At 44.8% G+C, this 22,758-nt stretch overlaps 1 protein-coding gene across 1 annotated transcript in view; it reads left to right on the top strand.

Moving 5' to 3' along the window:
* GRK7 (G protein-coupled receptor kinase 7) overlaps window positions 1-22,758 on the top strand; it is a 41,733-nt gene that overhangs the window by 864 nt on the left and 18,111 nt on the right. Inside the window, exon 2 of the mRNA XM_005675490.2 lies at window positions 1,365-1,802. Within this exon, the coding sequence (XP_005675547.2) occupies window positions 1,365-1,802 (438 nt within the window). The remainder of the gene's footprint in view (window positions 1-1,364; window positions 1,803-22,758) is intronic.

The following is a 22,758-nucleotide window of genomic DNA, read 5'->3' as shown; positions in this document are numbered from 1 at the left end:
AACAAGATGTGGAACTGGCCAGGAATCGTGATCATGGGGTTTCCAGGAGGCAGGAACACTCTGAAATGCCCCTTTGGTGAATGATATCAAGATATCAATACAATGGGAGAGTTCCCTTCCCCTTTACTTGTGCTCATGGAGGTAATTTGAGAAAAACTTCAGGTATCTAAGAAAACAATCATCTTGAATTAGAGTCTATAAATCTGTTTTGCACCACTGCTGTGTTCAGCTTTCTTAAGAAGAAAAAAAATTCTTTGAGATGAAATTTGCATAAGATTAGCCGTTAACCATTTCCAGGTGTACAATTTAATAGCATCTAATACATTACAATGTTATGCAACCATCATCTCTAGTTCCATTTTCAATACTCCTGTGCCCATGAACAGCTACTTCCCCACCCCAACCCCCAAGCTCCTGGCAGCCTCTGGGCTACTTTCTGCCTCTATGGGCTTGCCTATTCTGATGTTTCATGGAGATGGAGTCATACAATATGTGAGCTTTTGTCTCTGGATTCTTTCGCTGAAAAGTGTACTTTGCTGAGTCGTGTTTTGGAGGTTCATTCACCTTGTAGTGCGGATCAATACTTCATTCCTTTTTCAGGCTGAGTAACAGTCCATTGTATGGGAATACTACATTTCACATATTCATTCATCTATTGATGGACAGTTGGGTTGTTTCTGCTTTTTGGCTATTGCGAATAGTGCTGCTGTAAATATTTATGTACATGTATTTGTTTGAATACCTGCTTTCATTTCTGTTTCATATGTGCCGAGGAGTGGAATTGCTGGGTCTTATCTTAGGGCAATTCTATGTTTAACTTTTTGGGAAATCACCCATTTCTTCATGTTTTAAGTTCCTGCCAGCAATGCACGAGGGCTTCCCTGGTGGTTCAATGGTAAAGAATCCATCTACCAATGCAGGAGACATGGGTTTGATCCCTGGATTGGGAAGATCCCCTGGAGAAGGAAGTGGCACTCCAGTATTCTTGCCTGGAAAATCCCATGGACAGAGGAATCTGGTGAGCTACAGTCCATGGTGTTGCAAAGAATCGGGCACAACTTAGCAACTAAACAACAACAAGCAATGCATGAGTGTTTCAATTTCTCCACATTCTGGCCAACACTTGTTATTTCTTTTTTTTTTTTAATAGCCCATTTAGTATGCGTCACATGATACCTCACTGTGGTCGAATCTCTTTCTCCAAGAACACTCTCACTCACAGCTTTCCTTTCCTCAGAAGCCTGCCATCTTGCCACCTTGACTGATTGGTTTCTGCCCCTCCATCCTCTGTATCCTCCACTCCCTTCCTCTCTCCACTGCTGTCTATTTCTACCTCTTCTTTTCCCTTTCCTTCTCTCCCTAAGGTATGTGCTGTCCAGGTGAAAAACACCGGTAAGATGTATGCCTGTAAGAAACTGGACAAGAAGCGACTGAAGAAGAAGAACGGTGAGAAAATGGCTCTCTTGGAAAAGGAAATCTTGGAGAGGGTCAGCAGCCCGTTCATTGTCTCTCTGGCATATGCCTTTGAAAGCAAGTCCCATCTCTGCCTGGTGATGAGCCTGATGAATGGTGGAGACCTCAAGTTCCACATCTACAGCGTGGGTGAACCAGGCCTGGACATGAGCAGGGTGGTCTTCTACTCGGCCCAGATGACCTGTGGCGTGCTGCACCTCCACTCCCTCGGCATTGTCTATCGGGACATGAAACCCGAGAACGTGCTTCTGGACGACCTCGGCAACTGCAGACTGTCTGACCTGGGGCTGGCCGTGGAGATCCAGGATGGTAAACCCATCACCCAGAGGGTGAGTGAGCCTCCACTGGCCCAAAGGTGGGCCACAGAGTCGGAGAGGAAGGGAGAAAGCTGTTCTTTCCCAGGGCAGGCAGAGCCTTGGACTTAATGCTTCTAATTTTCTTGTTCCTAAACCCCTTATGCTGTCATTTGCCTTAAGTGGTGTAAGAGGATTAGCTTAACTGGCTCTTTGAGGTCTACTTTGCTCTCCTCTCATTGGAAGCAGAGGGCAGCCTTCTTTGTGAATTGGAGGTGGTCTGTGCCTTCACCATAGATGGCAAGAGCTGAATCCATAGCCAGGAGCTAGGTATGTCCCACCCATAACCACCTCCCTGGTGCCATGTTCCTGAGTTGGTAGAGCCTTGATTTCCTCTTCGGGAAAATTTTAGGGGCTGGACCCTAAAATTCCAGGACTCTAAAAGGTAAAATTTAATAGGATAATAAATAGAAGAAAACCCAACACTTAGCACATTAAATATCTCCCTTTCCTGTTGAGTGCACATGGAGAAATGTTTTACATTGGACAAAGGTGAAATTTTAAATGAAAAGATATATACAAGTCAACAAAGGCAACTGATGTTTATTTTGATCAGTTTGGTCCAAAGCGACTTGCAGAGAATTCTTTGATTAAAAAAGGGATTATAAGAATTAATCAATTATGTTAAGTGATCAATACAAAAATCTCTTGAATTCTGACAAGTCTTTACTGTTGAGTTTCTGTGCACAAAGATGGGAGAAGTCCCAGGAAGATAAAGGCTCAAGTCAGGTTCTTAAATATGCACTTAAAACTTTGTTTCTGCACAGTCTCCAGCTTGCAAGGCGGAGAGGACAATCAGGCAAGGAAGTGAGAAAAATCATGGCAAGTATGGGAAACTGCAGGTGATTTTATGTGGCTATAATGGAAGGAATGTTGACAAGAGGTGTAGGGCTCAGATCATGCAAAGGCATTGGAATTCTTTTCTTGTGAGGGACACGAAGCTATTGAAGGAATTTTTAAAAAGGAATAACATGATCAGATTTGCATTTTTTTAAAACACCAATTTGATCGTAGATGGGAAGCAGGGGAGCTAGCATATGCAGTGGTGGAGGAAGAAATGATGGCGCCTGTGTAAGACATTAGGATTGATGACATTGACACTGAAGTCGCTCAGTTGTGTCCGACTCTTTGCAACCTCATGGACTGTAGCCTACCAGGTTCCTCCATCCATGGAATTTTCCAGGCAAGAGTACTGGAGTGGGTTGCCATTTCCGTCTCCAGGAGATGTGGGCAGACGCTTTACCGTCTGAGCCACCAGAGAAGTCAGTAATTCAGAGCTGTTGGAAAGAAACTTGTTGGGATTTCAGGACCAGCTGGGTATGAGGGTGAGGAACAGGGAAGGTCCCTAGCTCCAGTGACTAGAAGGAAGAAAACAGTTATGGGGAAGCTGGAAAGTTGAATTGTGAGTATAGTATATATAAGGCTCTTCTATGACAGGCAGGTGCTGTGATGAAAGGTCTGAGTTAGACACTGGAATTTGGAGTCATCATGGCTTGGGAAGCAGCAGACACCACTGGGTTGTTTGAGAAACAGTGGAGGAAGAGGACCAAGAAACAGCAACGTGTAGGGGGTGTGGAAGAAGAGGGATGTTGAAGAGGTTGAAGAAGTAACCTCTTCAACCTCTGTTGAAGATGAAAATGGCAGAGTCATTGGAGCTGTATCAGTTAAGTGTTGATTTCACTAGCGATAATGGAAAACCCAAATAACAGTGGATTAAACAAGAGAAAGAGTTCTTTTTCTTATGTAACAAGTAGTGTAGAGATAAGGATGACTGATATTAGTTCTGCAGCTATGGGATAATGGCAGAAATCACATCTCTGTGATTTTGTCCTTTTCCGTGTGTTGCAAAATGGCTGCCCTAGCCCCAACCATCAAGTCTAGGCAGAGAAAGGAGGAAGGGTCAGGAGTAAATAAGGATGCCCACAGCAACTGAATATATCTCCTTCTAAGGAACTTCCCCTAGAAGACCCATCTGACAGCTTCCATTTAAATCTCATTGACTAGGACATTTATCTGGCCACCCCACCTGCAGGGGCAGCTGATAAATGGCTTTTTTTGTTTTTGCTTTTTTGAGAGGGAGAGAGGAATTCTAGTTACTAAGGAAGGAGAGCAAGTAACTACTAAGGGATGTGGAGCAAGTAACTGGCGGCCTCTGCCACAGGAGCCAAAGAAAAAGAGGATTTAAGGGAGGAGTGAAGGGGTCACGCAGACTGTAGGGTCTGACAATCTGGAAACCACAGTGTCCTCAGGAAGAGAGATTTTCAAGGTCAAAACTCAGATGGTAGAGGTTGGATTGACCTGGAAGTAAAGAGTGAGATGAAGGAAGGAGCAGGATGGAGTTTTAAGAAGGGAGACTGGAGATTTAGATGCTGAGAATAGAAGCAGAAGAGAGGACTTGCCTGTCAGTCCAGTGGTTAAGACTCTGCACTTCCAAGGACAAGGGGCCCTGGGTTCGATCCCTGATAAGGGAACTAGGATTCTACATGCCTTATAACCTAAAACAAAAAATAGTGGGGAAAATAAAAAAGAATCTGGAGAGAAATTGCTGGTCGTGTAGGAAGGAAAGAGGCTGAATGAAAGTAGAGAAATCGAGAAGGCGGTGGAGAAGGATGGAGAACTTCAGTATCACTATCTCCTAAGTAGAGGTGGAGGAAGCAAGAGTATGGGGAGGAAGCAGAGTGTTTGCCTTCTTGGGACTTTACTATGAAAAGAGAAACATCATGAATACATGTCTATCAGTGCACAAAAAATCAGAAGTGTATTACTTCAGTATATTATTTTGAATTTGTATTGCTGATTATGCAGAGAGGAAGTGTTCCTTCTGAGCGTCCCATGTGCATGCCTCATGCTGACTGGTGGCACCATCTCCACCTTGCTGAAGGATGAGGAGACACATAGCACAGTCTCTTATAAATCCCTTCTCGGTCTTCCTCCAGCTCTGTTCATGGGCCAAGAGAATATTTAAGGACAGTTCCTCCTGCATCCAGCTCTCTGGCTCTTTTGGAACCTGCAGGAAGCTTTTCGTGCCTCCTCAATATTGTCCGCTATAACGAAGGCAGTTGGTGGAGTTTAGGGCTTCCCAGGTGGTGTTAGTGGTAAAGAACCTGCCTGCCAGTGCAGGAGACATAAGAGATGTGGGTTCAACCTGGGTTAGAAAGATCCCCTGGAGGAGGGCATGAAAACTCCAGTATTCTTGCCAGGAGAATCCCATGGACAGAGGAGCCTGGCAGGCTATGATCCATCGGGTTGCACAGAGTCAGACACAACTGAGGCAACTTAGCATGTGTGCACACAGTGCCTAGAGGCCTCTCACCCTTTTGCCTTTTCTGAGTCCCTCTTTGTCCCAAGAGACCAGACTTCTGGGTTTAGATCACTTGCCCCATCCAAGAAAGTTTATGCCCTGGTCCTTGGACCTGCCTCTGAAGCCAAGGGGGATTTTCAAGAAGGATGGAAGGGCAAAAAGGGGTCAGAGAGAAGGTTTAGAAAGCCACAGAAAAGAAAAAAAAAAAAGAAAGAAACAGTTCTTCACTGTTTACTCCTCTACATAGCTAAGTGAAACTTCTCAGTATCCTACTTACTGTAGTTTCCACACAATAACGGGGCCCCCAAGTGGATTTTAAATCATTGTACTCACAATCCATTTCACAGAAGAAATGAAAAGGAACATATTTTATACAGCTTCTGTAACTAACTAATGTTTTGACGTCAAGAAACCATGTAAAGAATTACTGGGTCTTCCCTGGTGGTGCAGTTGCTAAGACTCTGCACTCCCAATGCAGGGAGCCCAGGTTTGAGCCCTAGTCAGGGAACTAGGTCGCACATGTCACAGCTGAAGATCCTGTACGCCACAATGAAGATCGATGATGCCACATGCCCCAACTAGAATGTGGTGCAGCCAAATAAAAACAACATTTTTAAGTACAGATCTCACCATATTCCCAGAGTATGATCAGCTGAATGAAGGTAGAACTGTAAGGAAAAGTCCTGCTAAATTTTTGCATAAATGTAAGGAAACCCACAAGAACATTTCGACACCAATTGGATCCTGTCAAAGGAAGGAAAGCGTGTATCATTTTGCCTTACAGGGAAATTGCATTTGTGAGATAATTCTATAAAGTGGTTTAAAAAGACTTTGAACAACAGTTGTGCAGAGCTGAAGGAGCAAACTCAAATGGTGAGGCATGCAGCGTAAGAAGTGAAGCGAGTGCCGTGGACCTCAGAACAGCGTGTGCGCTTCCATCTAAGGAGGGAAACCACTCCTCGTGTCCAGTGGCCACACTGTGAGAACAGAGATCCAAAGCTCTGGCTCTTTTTTCTTTAATATTTATTCACTCATTTATTTATTTTGGGCTGCACTAGGTCTTCGTTGCTGCACACAGGCTTTCTCTAGTTGCAGCGAGGGGGGGCACTTTCTAATTGCGGTGCTCAGGCTTCTCGTTGCTGTGGCTTTTCTTGTTGTGAAGCAGGGATTCTGAGCTCACAGGCTTCGGTATTCATGGTGCACAGGTTTAGCTGCTCTGCAGCATGTGGGATCCTAGTTCCCAGGCCAGGAATTGAACCTGTGTCCCCTGCATTAGCAGGCGAGTTCTCATCCACTGGGTCACCAGAGAAGTCCCCTGACTTTTTAAAAGAGAAACTGACACCTGTTAATTTTTAAGAAGTCTCTTGCTTTTAAAATGGGGACATTTCATTAAAAAGAATGCATTTAAGTCAGTTCTAATGAGGTGGCTGAAACTGGAGCCTATTATACACAGTGAAGTAAGTCAGAAAGAAAAACACCAATACAGTATACTAACGCATATATATGGAATTTAGAAAGATGGTAATAATGACCCTATATGCGAGACAGCAAAAGAGACACAGATATGAAGAACAGTCTTTTGGACTCTGTGGGAGGAGGCGAGGGTGGGATGATTTGAGAGAATAGCTTTGGAACGTTTATATTATCATATGTGAAACAGATCACCAGTCCAGGTTCGATGCATGAGACAGGGTGCTCAGGGCTGGTGCACTGGGATGACTCAGAGGGATGGGATGGGGAGGGAGGTGGAAGGGGGTTTCAGGATGGGGAACACATGTATACCTGTGGTGCATTCATGTCAATGTATGGCAAAAACTACTACAATATTGTAAAGTAATTAGCCTCCAATTAAAATAAATTAATTAATTTTAAAAATAGATAAATAAAATGAGGACAATTAATTCAAAATGAGCCCAAATCATAAACTAACAACAACAACAAAATCCTGGTGAGATTAATCACACTAGCTGCCATCTGTATTCACGGAGTTTGTTATCACGTTATCCATGTTTGACAATCTCTGAATATAAAGTTCAATATAGATGCTCTGAAGGCCACTATATCTTACAGGCAAGAAAAGAATGTGATATGCACTTAGTATTGAAGATTTTTTTCAACAAGAAAATGGCATGACCAGAGTGATTCTTCTTTTTAAAGAAGTTTTATTGAAGTACATTTGATTTACAATGTTGTGTTAATATTTGCTGTATAGCAAAGGTGTGTGTGTGTGTGTTCTTTTTCATATTCATTTCCAGTGTGGTTTATCATAAGATACTGAGTATAGTTCCCTATGCTATAGTCTATCCATCCTATATGTACTAATTTGCATCTGGTAATCGCAAATTCCCAGTCCTCTTTTCCCCCACCTCACCCTCTTGGCAAACACAAGTCTATTCTCTGTGACTGTGAGTCTGTTTCTGCTTTGTAGAAACATTCATTTATGTCGTATTTTAGATTCCACACATAAGTGATATCAAATGCTATGGTATCTATCTTTCTATTTCTGACCTTTTTCACTTAACTTGGTAATCTCTGGGTCCATTCATGTTGCTGCAGGTAGCCTTATTTCATTCTTCTTTATGGCTGAGTAATATTCCATTGTGTATTTATACCACATCTTTTTTATCCATTCGTCTGTCAGTGGGCATTTATGTTTCTCCCATGTCTTGGCTACTGTGAATAATGCTGCTGTGAATATAGGGGCATGTATCTTTTCAACTTATAGTTTTGTCTGGGTATACAGAGAGATTCTTTAAGAAGATGATTAACAGCATATATGATGGATTGAAGTATGTTGAATCACTGTAATAATCCCCACATGAGGTAATGAGAATTGAAGTATGGCCTGGGCTCTGAACAGTCTTACTTCCAGAGTTCAGCTCTCTGGCTTCACCTAAGTTCCATCAAGACCCACATGTGTGTTTATTTCTCTTAAATCATGGCTGTCTTCAGTGGAAGGGGGAGATTATTGGGGGAATGGAGCCACTTCTAGAAGGTGATGCCCTTTGTCTAGGGGGTCCCCTTGGTTGCAGGTAGTTGGACAATGATTCAAGAAGGAAAGGTGAGGATAGTTCTGCCCGAGTCTGAGAAAGACTGAGGCAGACATACAATGAGAGGCAAGGATGCTTGAGAGCACTGGCTGGAATGCAGAAACCCTGGCTTCCGGTCCCAGACCTATCCCTGACTCACGGAGTCAGCCATCTCAGGCAGGCCCCAGGACATCCTTAATCGATAAGATTTCATGAATCTATGAGATACTCTTTGAATTATTTATAGGAAAAGACTCATAAACTCAGAAGATGAACATATGGCCTACATTTTACTATGACTTACTGGGCTATCAATCAGGGTTCTTAAGGAACAAAGCGAAGTTACTTAAGAAAATGAAATTAATGGTTTTCATAACTGAGAAGCCTAGCAGTTTGGCCTGATCCAGGGTCTGAGCAGTGTCGCTGAAAGCTCTCCCTCTGTGTCCCAGCTCTGCCCTCCTCGATATTGGTCTCACTTTCACTCTCAGGGGCTCCTACGTGGAGGCCACTGGCAGCTCCACGCATATCCTAGCAACCAAACAATCTCATGGAAAGGGAACAGTTCTTTACAAAAGTTCCCTCAAATTCCCAGGAAGACTCTCAATGGATAACTCAAGTTACATGCCCAATCATATCCAAGTCCACCGGCCAGGACTAGGTCTCTGTTCTCAGGAGCCAGGGAGAAGTTCTGTCCTATATAAATATCGGAGACAGAGGAGTGTTCTTCAATGGAAAACAGGGATGGAGGGACTTCCCTGGTGGCCCATTGGTTAAGACTCTGCGCTTCCAATGCAGGGACCTTGGGTTTGATCCCTGGTTGGGGAATGGAGATCCCACATGCTGCACCACAAGGCCAAAAGAAAACAAGAAAATAGGGATGGAAGAGAATGGGAATGGAATTCAGATAGACAGAAGCAGTGGATGCCCCTAATAACTGCGCGATGGTTTGGAAACTTTCTGACCTCTTAATTAAGTGATGATGGCATCTAGATAGAGCCTTTACAAAAAGATGTTACAAGGTAGGGGCTATTATTAGCTCCATTTTACAGATGGAGAAGTTGAGACTCAGGTTAAGTTACCCATCCAAAGTCACATTGCTCGTATGTGAGATGAACCCAGTTATGCCAGATTCAAGAGCACTTACAGTTTTGACTCCACCTTGTCAAATTCACACCCAGGGCAGAATGTTGCCTCTGGTTTGTAATGCTGTAAAATACCCTCCACTGAATAAAACTCAGAATGAGTGTGTGTGATGACGCATAACTTCCTGAGTCTGGGCTGACATGTACACCAATCTCAGGCCTAGTTGAACCTCTGATGGAGTTAAGAATTTGGAAAAGGAGCCCAACCTTTACAGGGAAATATGTGACTAATATTTCAGAGTCAGCCTCCCACAGCCCAACACAATATCATTAACCGTGGTCCCAGCCACTGTCAGTATTCACCTATAATAAATGTGATAAGCACTCCAGCCTATTTTCAGCTGACATTCACATGCACACATTAAAACTAACTCTTCGCAGTTTTAGAGATACGAGGTAAATATAATAGGAAAATCAGGCGGTGGGGCTTGTGCTAGGACTTTTCAAGTTCAATGTTCTATGTGGAGAACAATGACCTTCAGATTTTAAGGAACATCAGTCAATCCTTAAAACTTGCTGTTTTGTCAGGAATTAGAATGAAATTAGCACAGTGACCCAAAAGCTCGTGACATGTTTGGTTGCCTTGCCCTACCTCTGATCAGTTCTTCACACTCAGAAGGATGATGGGTGACAGAGTTCCAGCATTACGTTTATTTTCTTAATATTTATTTATTTGGCTGCATCTTAGTTGCTGCATGTGGGATCTTTATTGAGTCATGTGAGATCTTTCGGAGAGGCAGTGGCACCCCACTCCAGTACTCTTGCCAGGAAAATCCCACCGATGGAGGAGCCTGGTAGGCTGCAGTCCATGGGGTCGCTAAGAATCAGACACGACTGAGTGACTTCACTTTCACTTTTCACTTTCATGCATTGGAGAAGGAAATGGCAACCCACTCCAGTGTTCTTGCCTGGAGAATCCCAGGGATGGGGGTGCTTGGTCGGCTGCTGTCTATGGGGTCGCACAGAGTCAGACATGACTGAAGCAACTTAGCAGCAGTGAAATCTTTTGTTCAGGTGCATGGACTCTCTAGTTGTGGCATGCAAGCTCAGTAGTTGTGGTGAATGGGCTTAGTTGCTCTGTGGCACATGAGATCTTAGTTCCCCTACCAGGGATCACCTGCATTGCAAGCTGGATTCTTAACCACTGGACCACCAGGGAAGTCCTAGCCATCATATTTATTTTGAAGCTCTTATTGTGTTGAATAAAATGCTAGGGACACACTAAATAAGTCATTTTTTTTAATTTTTATTTTTACTTTATTTTACTTTACAGTACTGTATGGGTTTTGCCATACATTGACATGAATCCACCACAGGTGTACATGAGTTCCCAAACAAGAACCCCCCTCCCACCTCCCACCCCATATCATCTCTTTGGATCATCCCCGTGCACCAGCCCCAAGCATCCTGTATCCTGCATTGGACATAGACTGGCGATTCGTTTCTTACATGATAGTATACATGTTTCAGTGCCATTCTCCCAAATCATCCCACCCTCTCCCTCTCCCTCTCCCTCAGAGTCCAAAAGTCTGCTCTACATATCTGTGTCTCTTTTGCTGTCTCGCATACAGGGTCATCATTACCATCTTTCTAAATTCCATATATATGTGTTAGTATACCGTATTGGTGTTTTTCTTTCTGGCTTACTTCACTCTGTATAATCGGCTCCAGTTTCATCCATCTCATTAGAACTGATTCAAATGTATTCTTTTTAATGGCTGAGTAATGCTCCATTGTGTATATATACCACAGCTTTCTTATCCATTCATCTGCTGATGGACATCTAGGTTGCTTCCATGTCCTGGCTATTATAAACAGTGCTGCGATGAACATTGGGGTACATGTGTCTCTTTCTATTCTGGTTTCCTCAGTGTGTATGCCCAGCAGTGGGATTGCTGGGTCATAAGGCAGTTTTATTTGCAGTTTTTTAGGGAATCTCCACACTGTTCTCCATAGTGGCTGTACTAGTTTGCATTCCCACCAACAGTGTAAGAGTGTTCCCTTTTCTCCACACCCTCTCCAGCATTTATTGCTTGCAGACTTTTGGATCGCAGCCATTCTGACTGGTGTGAAGTGGTACCTCATTGTGCTCTTGATTTGCATTTCTCTAATAATGAGTGATGTTGAGCATCTTTTCATGTGTTTGTTAGCCATCTGTATGTCTTCTTTGGAGAAATGTCTGCTTAGTTCTTTGGCCCATTTTTTGATTGGGTCGTTAAATAAGTCATTTAAAAAAAATCTCTGAGTGTGTTTCAACTACTTGAAACACAGCAACAAAGACCCAGCATTGCTGGGTTGACAACTATATATATCACAGCCCTTATGACCCTGCTCCAAGTATTTTTCTCTTTGAGAATTTACTTCTGAAAACCACACAGGACAGGTATTCTGGTTACTTTATTGTCACATGTTGGTCTCCACCAAAACTCCCTCAAAAAAACAATAAAATAAAATAAGGCATAGGGTCATGAGCAAAAAGAGACATGATTTCTTGCCCTCATGGAGCTTACAGTCTAGTGAAGGAGACAGAACTTCATTTCACCCAATGAATGTAACATTTCAATGATGACAAGTGCTGTGAAGATGTGGTACATGGAGCTTTTCAGGGAGGATTTGTTAACATGTGAGACTCTGGGGCTTCCCAGGTGGCTCAGTGGTAAAGAACCTGCCTACAATGCGGGAGCCACAGGAGACACAGTTTTGATCTCTGGGTTGGAAAGATTCTCTGGAGGAGGGCATGGCAACCCACTCCAGTACTTTTGCCTGGAGAATCCCATGGTGAGAGGAACCTGGCAGGCTACAGTACATAGGGTCACAAAGAGTCAGACATGACTGAAGTGAGCCCACTCGCATGTGAGACTCTGAGCATCAGCCACAGGGGAAATACAACTTACTGACATCAGAAAGAAGATAGAAATTCACTCTGCAAAGCAGTTTGGGTGCTGTCTTGGTAGGCGTCACTAGAAACTGATTCAGAAACAGATTTCCACGTGGGGGATTTATTTATCTATTTTTCAAAATTTTATTGTTTACAGCAACGCGGGGTCTTCGTTGCTGTGAGTGGGCCACTCTCTAGTTGTGGTGTGTGGTCTTATTGAAGTGGTTTCTCCTGTTGCAGAGCACTCGCTCTAGGGCGCAGTCTCAGTAGCTGTGGCCCACAGGCTTATTGCTCCGAGGCATGTGGAGTCTTCCTGGGGCAGGAATCGAACCCAGATCCCCTGCATTGGCGTCTCAATCACTGGACCACTAAGGAAGTCCCTGGAAAGCCTTTGAAAGTGTTTAACCAAAGCAGGCAAAAAGTTCAGTATTCCGTTTTGGAACCAAATCACTTCATCTGAAGTGAAAGCAGATCAGAGGAGATTCATATGGATTGTGGTTGTTTGCAATCCCGGTGAAAGATGATGGCAGCTCAGCCCACGTGTGTGGTGGGGTGGAGGGGGGTGTGAGGGGTAGTCAGAGCACAGTATTTGATTTGGAAAGAGATTCCAGAATGACCTGGCTTCAGTAATGGTTTGGATGTGAGCTAAGGGAGAGAGGGGGTCAAGGTGATTTACTAGGTGAGGTCATGTCACAGGTACTGACTTGGCCCCGAGTACAGACAAATGCCTGTCTTCATGAAGTCCAAGACAGGGAAGAGACCATCAAGCCACAGGGCAGTGACAGTACAGCGGGCAAGCTGTCCCAGTTGGGTGCACAGGAAGGTCACCAGCCCCAGCATGTAGTCCGGAAGGTCTTCCGGGAGGAAATGACAACCCAGGGCAGACTTGCAAGGCAAACAGAAGTGAGCCAGGTGAACTGAAAGGAAAGTGGGCTTGGCACAGGGCTCAGCATAGGGCGGTGGTCTGCAACAGAGAGGGGTTTGGGCCCCCAGAGCATTTTGAAAATGTCTGGGGACTTTTTGGTCATGAAGGGGGATCTGCTACTGGCTTCTAGTGGGTAGGGTCCAAAGAGGCTGTGAGCATCTTACGATGCGCAGGACATCCCCTTCCCCTCCCTGCCCAAAGAGCACCCTCCATGTCCATAGTGCTTCAGTGGACAGCCCTGATCAGAGGCTTAGGGCTCAGCCGCAGAACAGACTGATTCTGTAGCTGCCTCAAGTGTGAAGTCACAGGGTGTGAGGGGTGACAAGTGCAACTGGAAAATGGGTGTATGTCAGGCCTCAGAGGGCTGGAGGAGTCGGACAAGGGCATTCGAACCCAATGCCAAGGGTACTGGGGAGCCACTGAAGATTTTCAGGCAGAGAAGTGACAAATCAGCCTTGAAAGTACAGTCAGGAAGAGGGAGTTGAAGGTAAAGAATAGGGGAATGCAGTGTTCATCAGTGAAGTCAGTGAAGTCACTCAGTCGTGTACGACTCTTTGAGACCCCATGGACTGTAGCCTATCAGGCTCCTCCGTCCATGAGATTTTCCAGGCAAGAGTGCTGGAGTGGATTGCCATTTCCTTCTCCAGGGGATCTTCCCGACCCAGGAATTGAACCCGGGTCTCCCGCATTGCAGGCGGACGCTTTACCATCTGAGCCATTCTGGAAGCAGTGTTCATAGTAGTACTATTTACAAAAGCCAGGACACAGAAATACCCATCAACAGTCGGTTTAAGAAGTGATGCACACACACATTTATATATGTACATATACACACATATATTAGAATATTACTTCTCCATACAAAAGAATGAAATCCTGCTTATACGGGGAAAGTAAAAAATAATATGGGCGTCCCTGATATCTCAGACAGTAAAGATTCTGCCTGCAATGTGGGAGACCTGGGTTTGCTCCCTGGGTTGGGAAGAACCCCCGGAGAAGGGAATGGCAACCCACTCCAGTATTCTTGCCTGGAGAATCCCAGACAGAGGAGCTTGGCGGGCTGCAGTCCATGTGATCACAAAGAGTGAGATACAGAGAACAAACGTGTAGTTACCAAAGGAGAGAGGAAAGAGAATTTGGCAGTCTGCATGGCTTGGTGTGTGGAGAACAGGTTGGCCCTGGGTCTTCCCTGGGGACTGGGCAGGCTGGCACATCCTCTGTTGAGTTGTGGCTGTGAGAAGAAGAGCCGTGAGGTCTGCAGCCTGCAGCAGGAGGGGGCTGTCTCACGAGATGATGCAATCCCGAGAACAACCAGTTGCTGCATCTTCTAATTTAACATAGACACAGGTTAGAGGCTCAGAGCATCCTTTCAGATCAAGTGCAGCTGATGAAATGCGGTCCACAGGATCAATGAGATGGAAGGACAGTGAGTTTGTCAATCTGGTTCTGCCATTTACTATGGCTGCTGTTTATAGAAGCACAGGCTGACCCCACACCTGGGGCACCTGGCCGTGGGGAGAGTGAGGACTGACAACCAGCCAAGCCAGGCAGACTGCCTTCTAATTGGCCCAGACTTGCCACGTAGGCTGGTCTCAGCCCTGCACTTAACCCCAGGCAAGTCATGCCTCTTCTCTGAGCCTGGTTAATACTGCTTGCCTCTCAGGCTTGATGAGAAGATTAAGGTAGATAAATGCCTAGCAGAGATAAGCCACTTGGTAGGCGCTCAAAAAATGATTGCTATGATTATTCTACAAGAAGCCCAACACCGAACCCTCTGTCATGATCCTCACTGTTGCACTGTTTCTGCCTCACTGGAAAGGCAATGGAGCTGCTCCAGGGACCTTGGCTGCTGTGCTTCTTCTCTGAGGGACGCAAAGAGCCAGCAGGACTCCAAGGCTGCAGCGGGGCGGGCAGTGGTGAGGGCACAGCTCGCCTGGAAGCTGAGCCCAGCAGGCACACACCATCATCTTGCTTCCTCACAGCCACGTGGAGCTTTGTGATTTTATTCTGAGCCTTTTAGAGGCATCATGGAAAACAGGCATAGCCTGCCACTGGACAGATTCACAGAACATGAACCCACCCAAGGACACACTCTAGTGGAAGAACTAATGCTATTGATCTCTGATGATGTAGCAGGCTCGTCTTTCAATCTGATGGAGTCTTAGAGGCTTCTGGGTTTTCTGTGTGTGTGTGTGTGTGTGTGTGTGCGTGTGTGTGTGTGTGTGTGTGTGTGTGTGTGTGTAGCTGCCCTGCTTTGATCTCTGATGATGTAGCAGGCTCGTCTTTCAATCTGATGGAGTCTTAGAGGCTTCTGGGTTTTCTGTGTGTGTGTGTGTGTGTGTGCGTGTGTGTGTGTGTGTGTGTAGCTGCCCTGCTTTGATCTCTGATGATGTACCAGGCTCGTCTTTCAATCTGATGGAGTCTTAGAGGCTTCTGGGTTTTCTGTGTGTGTGTGTGTGTGTGTGTGTGTGTGTGTGTGTGTGTGCAGCTGCCCTGCCTACAGGACCAGCTTTGGCTTGGTCGCGGCTAACACCTATTGAGGGTGTGAAAGGTGCCAGACTTTGAAAAAGCACTCAGTGTGTCTTATGGTTTTAATCTTCATCACGATCCTATGAGATCAGAGCTGTGAAGCTCAGAGAGGTTGAGTAACCGGCCTGGGGGTGACCAGCTAATAATGAGTAGACCTGCGATGTGCACTAGAGCTGACTGACGCCAGACTGTATAGGTGCAGGATTCGTTCTTGCAGGGACCCCTTTTCTGGATCCCCTCCTCCCAGGGCTGTCAGGGAGAGCAGCAAGGCCCCTCTGATGAGGTTCCCGCCCCGGCCCAGGAAGTGGCTAGCAGAAAGCAACAAGGCAGGCGGGCGAGGAACAAAAGTTAGGCCGGCGGCGATCTGGAGGCTGCAGCCGGGGGCGCTGAGCACACAGGGCGGGGCCTCGGAGCAAAGTCCCCTGGGGTCCAGGGCCGCATTCCTCCGAGGTCTGCAAAGGCCACCGCTTAAAGGCGCAGAGGAGCAGCTGGGAACGAGAACAAAGCGGCCGGGCCCCCCTCGGAGGAAGGAAGGAGTGAGCCCCAGGAAACAGCTGATAGCGCTAAGCTCAGCTTGTTTTTTTTCCTCTGCTCAACAGTTCTCCTGCCACGGCAAACAAAAGATGTACATTCTGATTCCCTCTTCTGTTTGGATTGTGCTGTCGAGTGGATCTGGTCTGTGATAAACTGGGGGGAAGAGGATCCGCGGGCGGTTTCTTGCTCCGCTGGCCAGTTTGCTGGGCCATCGCGAGACGCGGAGATAGCTTCTTTGACCGCCTCTTTGTCCCGCGCGGCTCAGTAAATCCAGCCCGGCCTGGCCGCACCCGGGGCCCCGCGAGACAGGCCTTTTTTTCCCTGATGGAATTGAAGATTGCCAACTTTGCAGGTTCACTGGGAACTGGCAGCGACCTTGACCTTCAAGGACCTGCACGCACACACGGCACGCGTGCTTGGGGGACACACTATTTTTATGGACCTGTAAAACTATTAAGAGAAGAACTATGCCCTCTCAGCCCACTCCCTGTTCTCATCACCGCGGCTGAGGTCACGGTTCACTCCTGCCCAGAGCCACCCTTGGACTACTCAGTGAGCAAATTCCGCCCAGCCTGGACCCAGCCACTTCGCTCTCAGGGGTCCAGGGGTGAGAGTGACAACAGCTGCAGGGGCAGGGGAAGCCAGCATCCAACAGCCAGAGCAAGGCAGGCAGGAGGTGTCCACACAGGTCCCCACAAGCCGGCTGGGATCCTGAGGCTAGCCTGGGGTGTCCACCTTCCTCCAAGTCTGGATATCTGTAGGTGACGGGTGGCCCTGATGGGACTAAGCAACCCACGTATGATGACAGTGGCAGATGCACCTCCTGCTGCCCGCTTGCAGGTGGGTGGGGATTTGAACCTCCCTCTGGCTTCCCTGGTGGCTCAGTGGTAAAGAATCTTCCTGCCAATACAGGAAACATGGGTTTAACCCCTGGGTGGAAAAGACCCCCTGGAGAAGGAAATGGCAACCCACTGCAGTATTCTTGCCTGGGAAATCCCAAGGACAGAAGAGCCTGATGGGCTACAGTCCATGGGGTCACAAAAGAGTAGGACAGGACTTAGCAAGTCAAGAACAACAACTGGCTTCCTAAACCCTATGAGGTCTGATGCTTGATATCCTGAATGCTGGGCATACTGTGTTTTGCCTACCAGGTGTTGACAGAGTGAACCCATCCAAGCGTACTATAAAACCATAGCAAAACAAAACAAAATGAATCAAAAGAAGTTAAACTATACACGAAAACCTCCACTGAGTCCTGTTGCTGCTGACACTTGGGTGATCCCTGCAGCCCTCGCGATGGCGGTTCTGGTCACACGGACTGAAAAAGATTGTTTTGATGCCATAGAGACTGATGTGCGGGGGCCCTTTGTAACTGCAGGAGTTAAACTGAGCTGCGAGAGGTCAGCGTGGCTAGACCCTGCCCCGTGCTGTTTGGCCCGATCTCTCCTCCCACCCCGTTATGAGGAGGCAGTTCACATGCAGAAGACAAATGGCATAAAGGGCAGGCAATTAATTTTTTCAGCTGGAGGCTGTGATGGAATTTGGGTGCTTAGACTCTGGCGTGCACTGCTAATTCCATTCTTCTCCTCTGTGAAATACCTCCACTCTGCAAGGGGGTGGTGCCCTTCAAAATTCCATCACTGATATTTTCTGCCTTTAGGGCCAAGAGGTAAATTCATTGTTCAGTCACTGAGTCGTGTCCAACTCTTTGTGACCCCATGGACTGCAGCACACCAGGCTTCCCTGTCCTTCACTATGTCCTAGAGTTTGCTCAAACTCATGTCCATTGAGTCAGTGATGATATTTTCTGTCTTTAGGGTCAAGAGGTAAATTTAGTGCTGAAAATTATTTGGAATGAGTCTGAGGTTACCCTGCATACTATTAATGCTTCAAAACACCAAAGGGCTATAGTGCCAGCTGGCCGATTCTTCCCTTATTTCCTGGAGAGGGAGCAACGTGGTCCCAGCATGGTTCAAGGTCTGGTTCCCCCCACCTAGCAGCCTCTGGTGTGGAGCAGCCCAGCCAACCTGGTGAGCAGAAATGCAGGCAGGGAACAGAGAACTTGCTGGGAAAAGGGGAAGAGACGGAGCTTAAGCAAGAATGGACCACAGTGAAGACTTAGTACTTGGCAGATGGGGAGACGGAAGGAGGATACTCTAGAGGGAGAAAAAGAAATCCTGAAGGGAACTTGGAAGAGTAAGAAAAAGTTACCTCAGCCATTTCCATGGAGGCAATGTAATGTAGTCTGTGTGTAAATCTTGGGTGGGTGACCTTGGGCAAGATTTAACCTCTGTGGTTTAGTTTTCCACTCTGCAGAATGGGCGATAAATTAGTCTCTATCTCATAAGGTTATCATGAAGAGTAAAGAAATTCACAGAAAGCATTGGAGAAAATATTTAGCGAGTAATAAACACTCAATACCTATTTCCCATTATTATTAATATTTCCAATTTTTCTCCCAGCATGTGTCTCACAATCCTTTGTTCAGGACTGGCATATGCTCTCCACTTTTACCCTAAAGCTTCTACCAATCAACTGATGTTTATCCAGTGTCCTGATTAGTGATTTTAATCCTTCAAGTCACTTGCCTCTGAAATCTGCTCTTTGGAAGCTTGCCACACACGGAGCAAGCTCACAATAAATGTAACCAAGTAGAATTTACCCATCATCACCATCTGAAATGCAGTAGGATGTGGTTTATAGTCATTTTTTATGCCTCTCCCACCCCGGCTCAAGAGATTGAACAGAGAGAATCCTGCCCCAGGAACTTATAGCCCAACTCAGAGCTGTAGAGGATTAAGTACTACACACAGGGAGACCTTTAGCAGCTTTCTATCTCAACACCCATAAGGAGAGCAAGCAGACTGACACCTCTTTTGTGGGGTATTAGAGGATCTCCCTCTGGGGACACTGAACAACTAACAAAAAAGGTCTACAGGTGAGATCCTTGCTGACATGGCTTGGCATAATCACCCTACAGTGAAATCCAACAGTTGACAAGCTTCTGTCAGCTTTTTGGTCACACTGTTAAGCATAAACAAAGATCGTTTGTCACTTGAAACAAATCATCCAAAATGAAAGACAGTGCCAAAACAAACATAAGAAAGAAACTTGTAGCAAACAGGAGCGATTCAGGGAGTAAAAAAGAACGTTTTTTAAAACCTACAATTCTTATCTTTGAGATTTAAGGGAAGAGATTGCATCCATGAAACAAGGACAGATGCTGTAAAACAAAGAACATTCAGAGAAGAAAAAGGACATTTGGAAATAAAATATGTGTAAATATGTCTGCAGAACAGCATGGATAAATCTCAAAAAAACATTATGTTTAGAAAAAAGAGAAGTCAAACACAAAGGAGAATCTATCTTAGAATTCCATCTATATGAAATGCAAGACTAATTGATGGTGACAGAAATCAGGAAGTGGTTGCCTGGGAAGCTGGGAGGAGAAGGAACCAGAAGGGACACAAAGTAGCTTTCTACGTGAATGGAAATGTTCTTTATCTGGTTTGGGTTCTATTTGCGTGAATGTAGTCAGTTATCAAAATTTACTGAACCAATAGTATAAGATCCATGCACATTATTCTGTGTTAATTATGTTAATAAAAACATATCTGCAGAAATGAAAAGTTCAGTAGAAGTTTCTAGATCTAGCTATCAACTTACGGGAAACACAAAGAACAGAGAAACATGTTAAATCACATCATAGGAATGCAGTTAGCGAAGTCTGACTGTGGGAAACTAGAGTTTAACCAATATTTTTTTCTAATAAAAACTTGCAAGGGGGGGTGGTGAGGAGAGACAGAAAAAATTAATTGTCACAGAGACTTAAGAGACATATAATCAATCACATTGTGTGAACCTTGTTTGAATCTAAATTTAAACAAACTATTTAGAGGCCAAGTTTACTGAACAATAGGAAAAGTGTAAACATGTCCAGATATTTGATAATATTCAAGAATTATTATTATTTTTAAAGTGAGATAATGGTGTTTGTAGTGGTTTGGGTTTGTTTGCTTTTTTTTTTTTTTAAGTGACCTTTATCTTTTAAAGATTCATAGTGAAATACTTCAAATGATATCTGAGTTAGCAGAGTGGAAGGCAATGAGAGTGAGTAAAGACAAAAGAAACAAGACTGATCATGTGTTGATAATTGTTAAAGCTGGGAGTAGAGTACACTGGGTTTATTATTCTAGAGTCTTTTCTTTTGTGTGTGTTTGAAATTTCCCATTAATAAGTACTTAAAAAAAAATAGGAGAGTGAGAAGAAAAACTGAGCAAGTCTCCCAGATTAAAGAAAGAAGGAAAGAAAAAGACAAAGAGATGGAAAACAGAAGCAAAAGATAAGAAACACAAAGAATAAGTTCAGATTTAAAGAGAGAGAGCAGGAGCGAGAGAAGAAAGAAAATGAAGAAAATGATCAAAGAAATAATTTTAGCAAATTTCATGATACTGACCACCATTAGTTTCTAGACTGAGAGGCCAGCCAGTAGCCAACACGGGATGAAAAATACCCCACACCAAAGCCTATCCTAGAGAAATTTCATGAATGGCTCACAAACCTCACACACTCTGACAGTCTTCACTGATGCCTCCTTTTTCTCTCTCTCTTGGGCAGTACCCTGTTGGCACCGCTTGTAGGCCAAGTTGCTCCTCCACTTTTAGAGCTGGATGAAACATCATACTTTGGTATGATGCAGGACCTGGTTTTCAGGGCGACTGCTAAGGGTCTGGATAACATATCTGGAAATATAGACAAGCTAGCTTCAGCATAACTGTCTTTTTCTTTCATGCTTTAACAATTCTGTTTTTTATTATATTTAGTCATGATATAATTTCAAAATACAATTAAACATTTACATGTCAGAGAATTCAAAATAACATGTTCAAATTGAAATATAGTTGGAATTTCCCTCTTGGGCCAGTGGTTAAAAATCCACCTGCCAATGCAGTGTACATAGGTTTGACCCCTGATATGAGAACTAAGATCCCACATGCCACAGACTACTGACTCCTTGGGCTGCAACTAGAGAGTAACCTCTGAGCATCACAACTAGAGAAAGTCCACACACAGCACTAAAGACCTAGCAGAGATTAAAATTAAATAAAATTTTTTTAAAAAATGAAATATAGTTGATATACAATATCATGTAAGTTATAGGTGTACAATACAGTGATTTTCAATTTTTAAAGATTATACTCCATTTATGGACTTTCCTGATGGCACAGATGGTAAAGAATCTGCCTGCAGTGAAGTAGACGATGGTTCAGTCCCGGGTTCGGGAAGACCCCCTTGAGTAGGAAACAGCAACCTACTCTAATATTCTTGCCTGGAGAATCCCATGACAGAGGAACCTAGCAAGATACAGTCCATGGGGTTGCAAAGAGTTGGACAAGACTAAGCAACTAACAGGTCAGGAAGCAACAGTTAGAACTGGACATGGAACAGACTGGTTCCAAACAGGAAAAGGAGTACGTCAAGGCTGTATATTGTCACCCTGCTTATTTAACTTATATGCAGAATACATCATGAGAAACGCTGGGCTGGAAGAAGCACAAGCTGGAATCAAGATTGCCAGGAGAAATATCAATAACCTCAGATATGCAGATGACACCACCCTTATGGCAGAAAGTGAAGAAGAACTAAAAAGCCTCTTGATAAAAGTGAAAGAGGAGAGTGAAAAAGTTGGCTTAAAGCTCAATTCAGAAAACAAAGATCATGGCATCTGGTCCCATCACTTCATGGGAAATAGGTGGGGAAACAGTGGAAACAGTGTCAGACTTTATTTTTTGGGGTTCCAAAATCACTGCAGATGGTGATTGGAGCCCCAAAATTAGAAGACGCATACACCTTGGAAGGAAAGTTATGACCAACCTAGACAGCATATTCAAAAGCAGAGACATCACTTTGCCAACAAAGGTCCGTTTAGTCAAGGCTGTGGTTTTTCCAGTAGTCATGTATGGATGTGAGAGTTGGACTGTGAAGAAGGCTGAGCACCGAAGAATTGATGCTTTTGAACTGTGGTGTTGGAGAAGACTCTTGAGAGACCCTTGGACTGCAAGAAGATCCAACCAGTCCATTCTGAAGGAGATCAGCCCTGGGTGTTTATTGGAAGGACTGATGTTGAAGCTGAAACTCCAATAGTTTGGCCCCACTTGATGCAAAGAGCTAACTCATTGGAAAAGACCCTGATGCTGGGAAAGATTGAGGGCAGGAGGAGAAGGGGATGACAGAGGATGAGACGGCTGTCTGGCATCACCGACTCAATGGACGTGAGTTTGAGTGAACTCTGGGAGTTGGTGATGGATAGAGAGGCCTAGCGTGCTGCGATTCATGGGGTCGCAAAGAGTCGGACACGACTGAGCAACTGAACTGAACTAAACTGAAGCAACTAACACACACACACACTCCATTTATAGTTATTATAAAATATTGGCTATAATTCCCAGTGTTGTACAATATATCCTTGTAGCTTATTTTATATTTAATGTTTGTACTTCTTAATCTCCTATCGCTATATTGCCCCCTGCCACTGGTAACCACTATTTTGTTCTCTATATCTGTGAGTCTGCTTTTTTGTGGTTGCTGTTGTTA

This window comes from Capra hircus, chromosome 1 (genome assembly GCF_001704415.2).
Source record: "Capra hircus breed San Clemente chromosome 1, ASM170441v1, whole genome shotgun sequence".
NCBI classification, from domain to species: Eukaryota; Metazoa; Chordata; class Mammalia; order Artiodactyla; family Bovidae; genus Capra; species Capra hircus.
The sequence above is the reverse complement of the archived record's forward strand: the minus strand, read 5'-3'. Positions and strand labels throughout refer to the sequence as shown.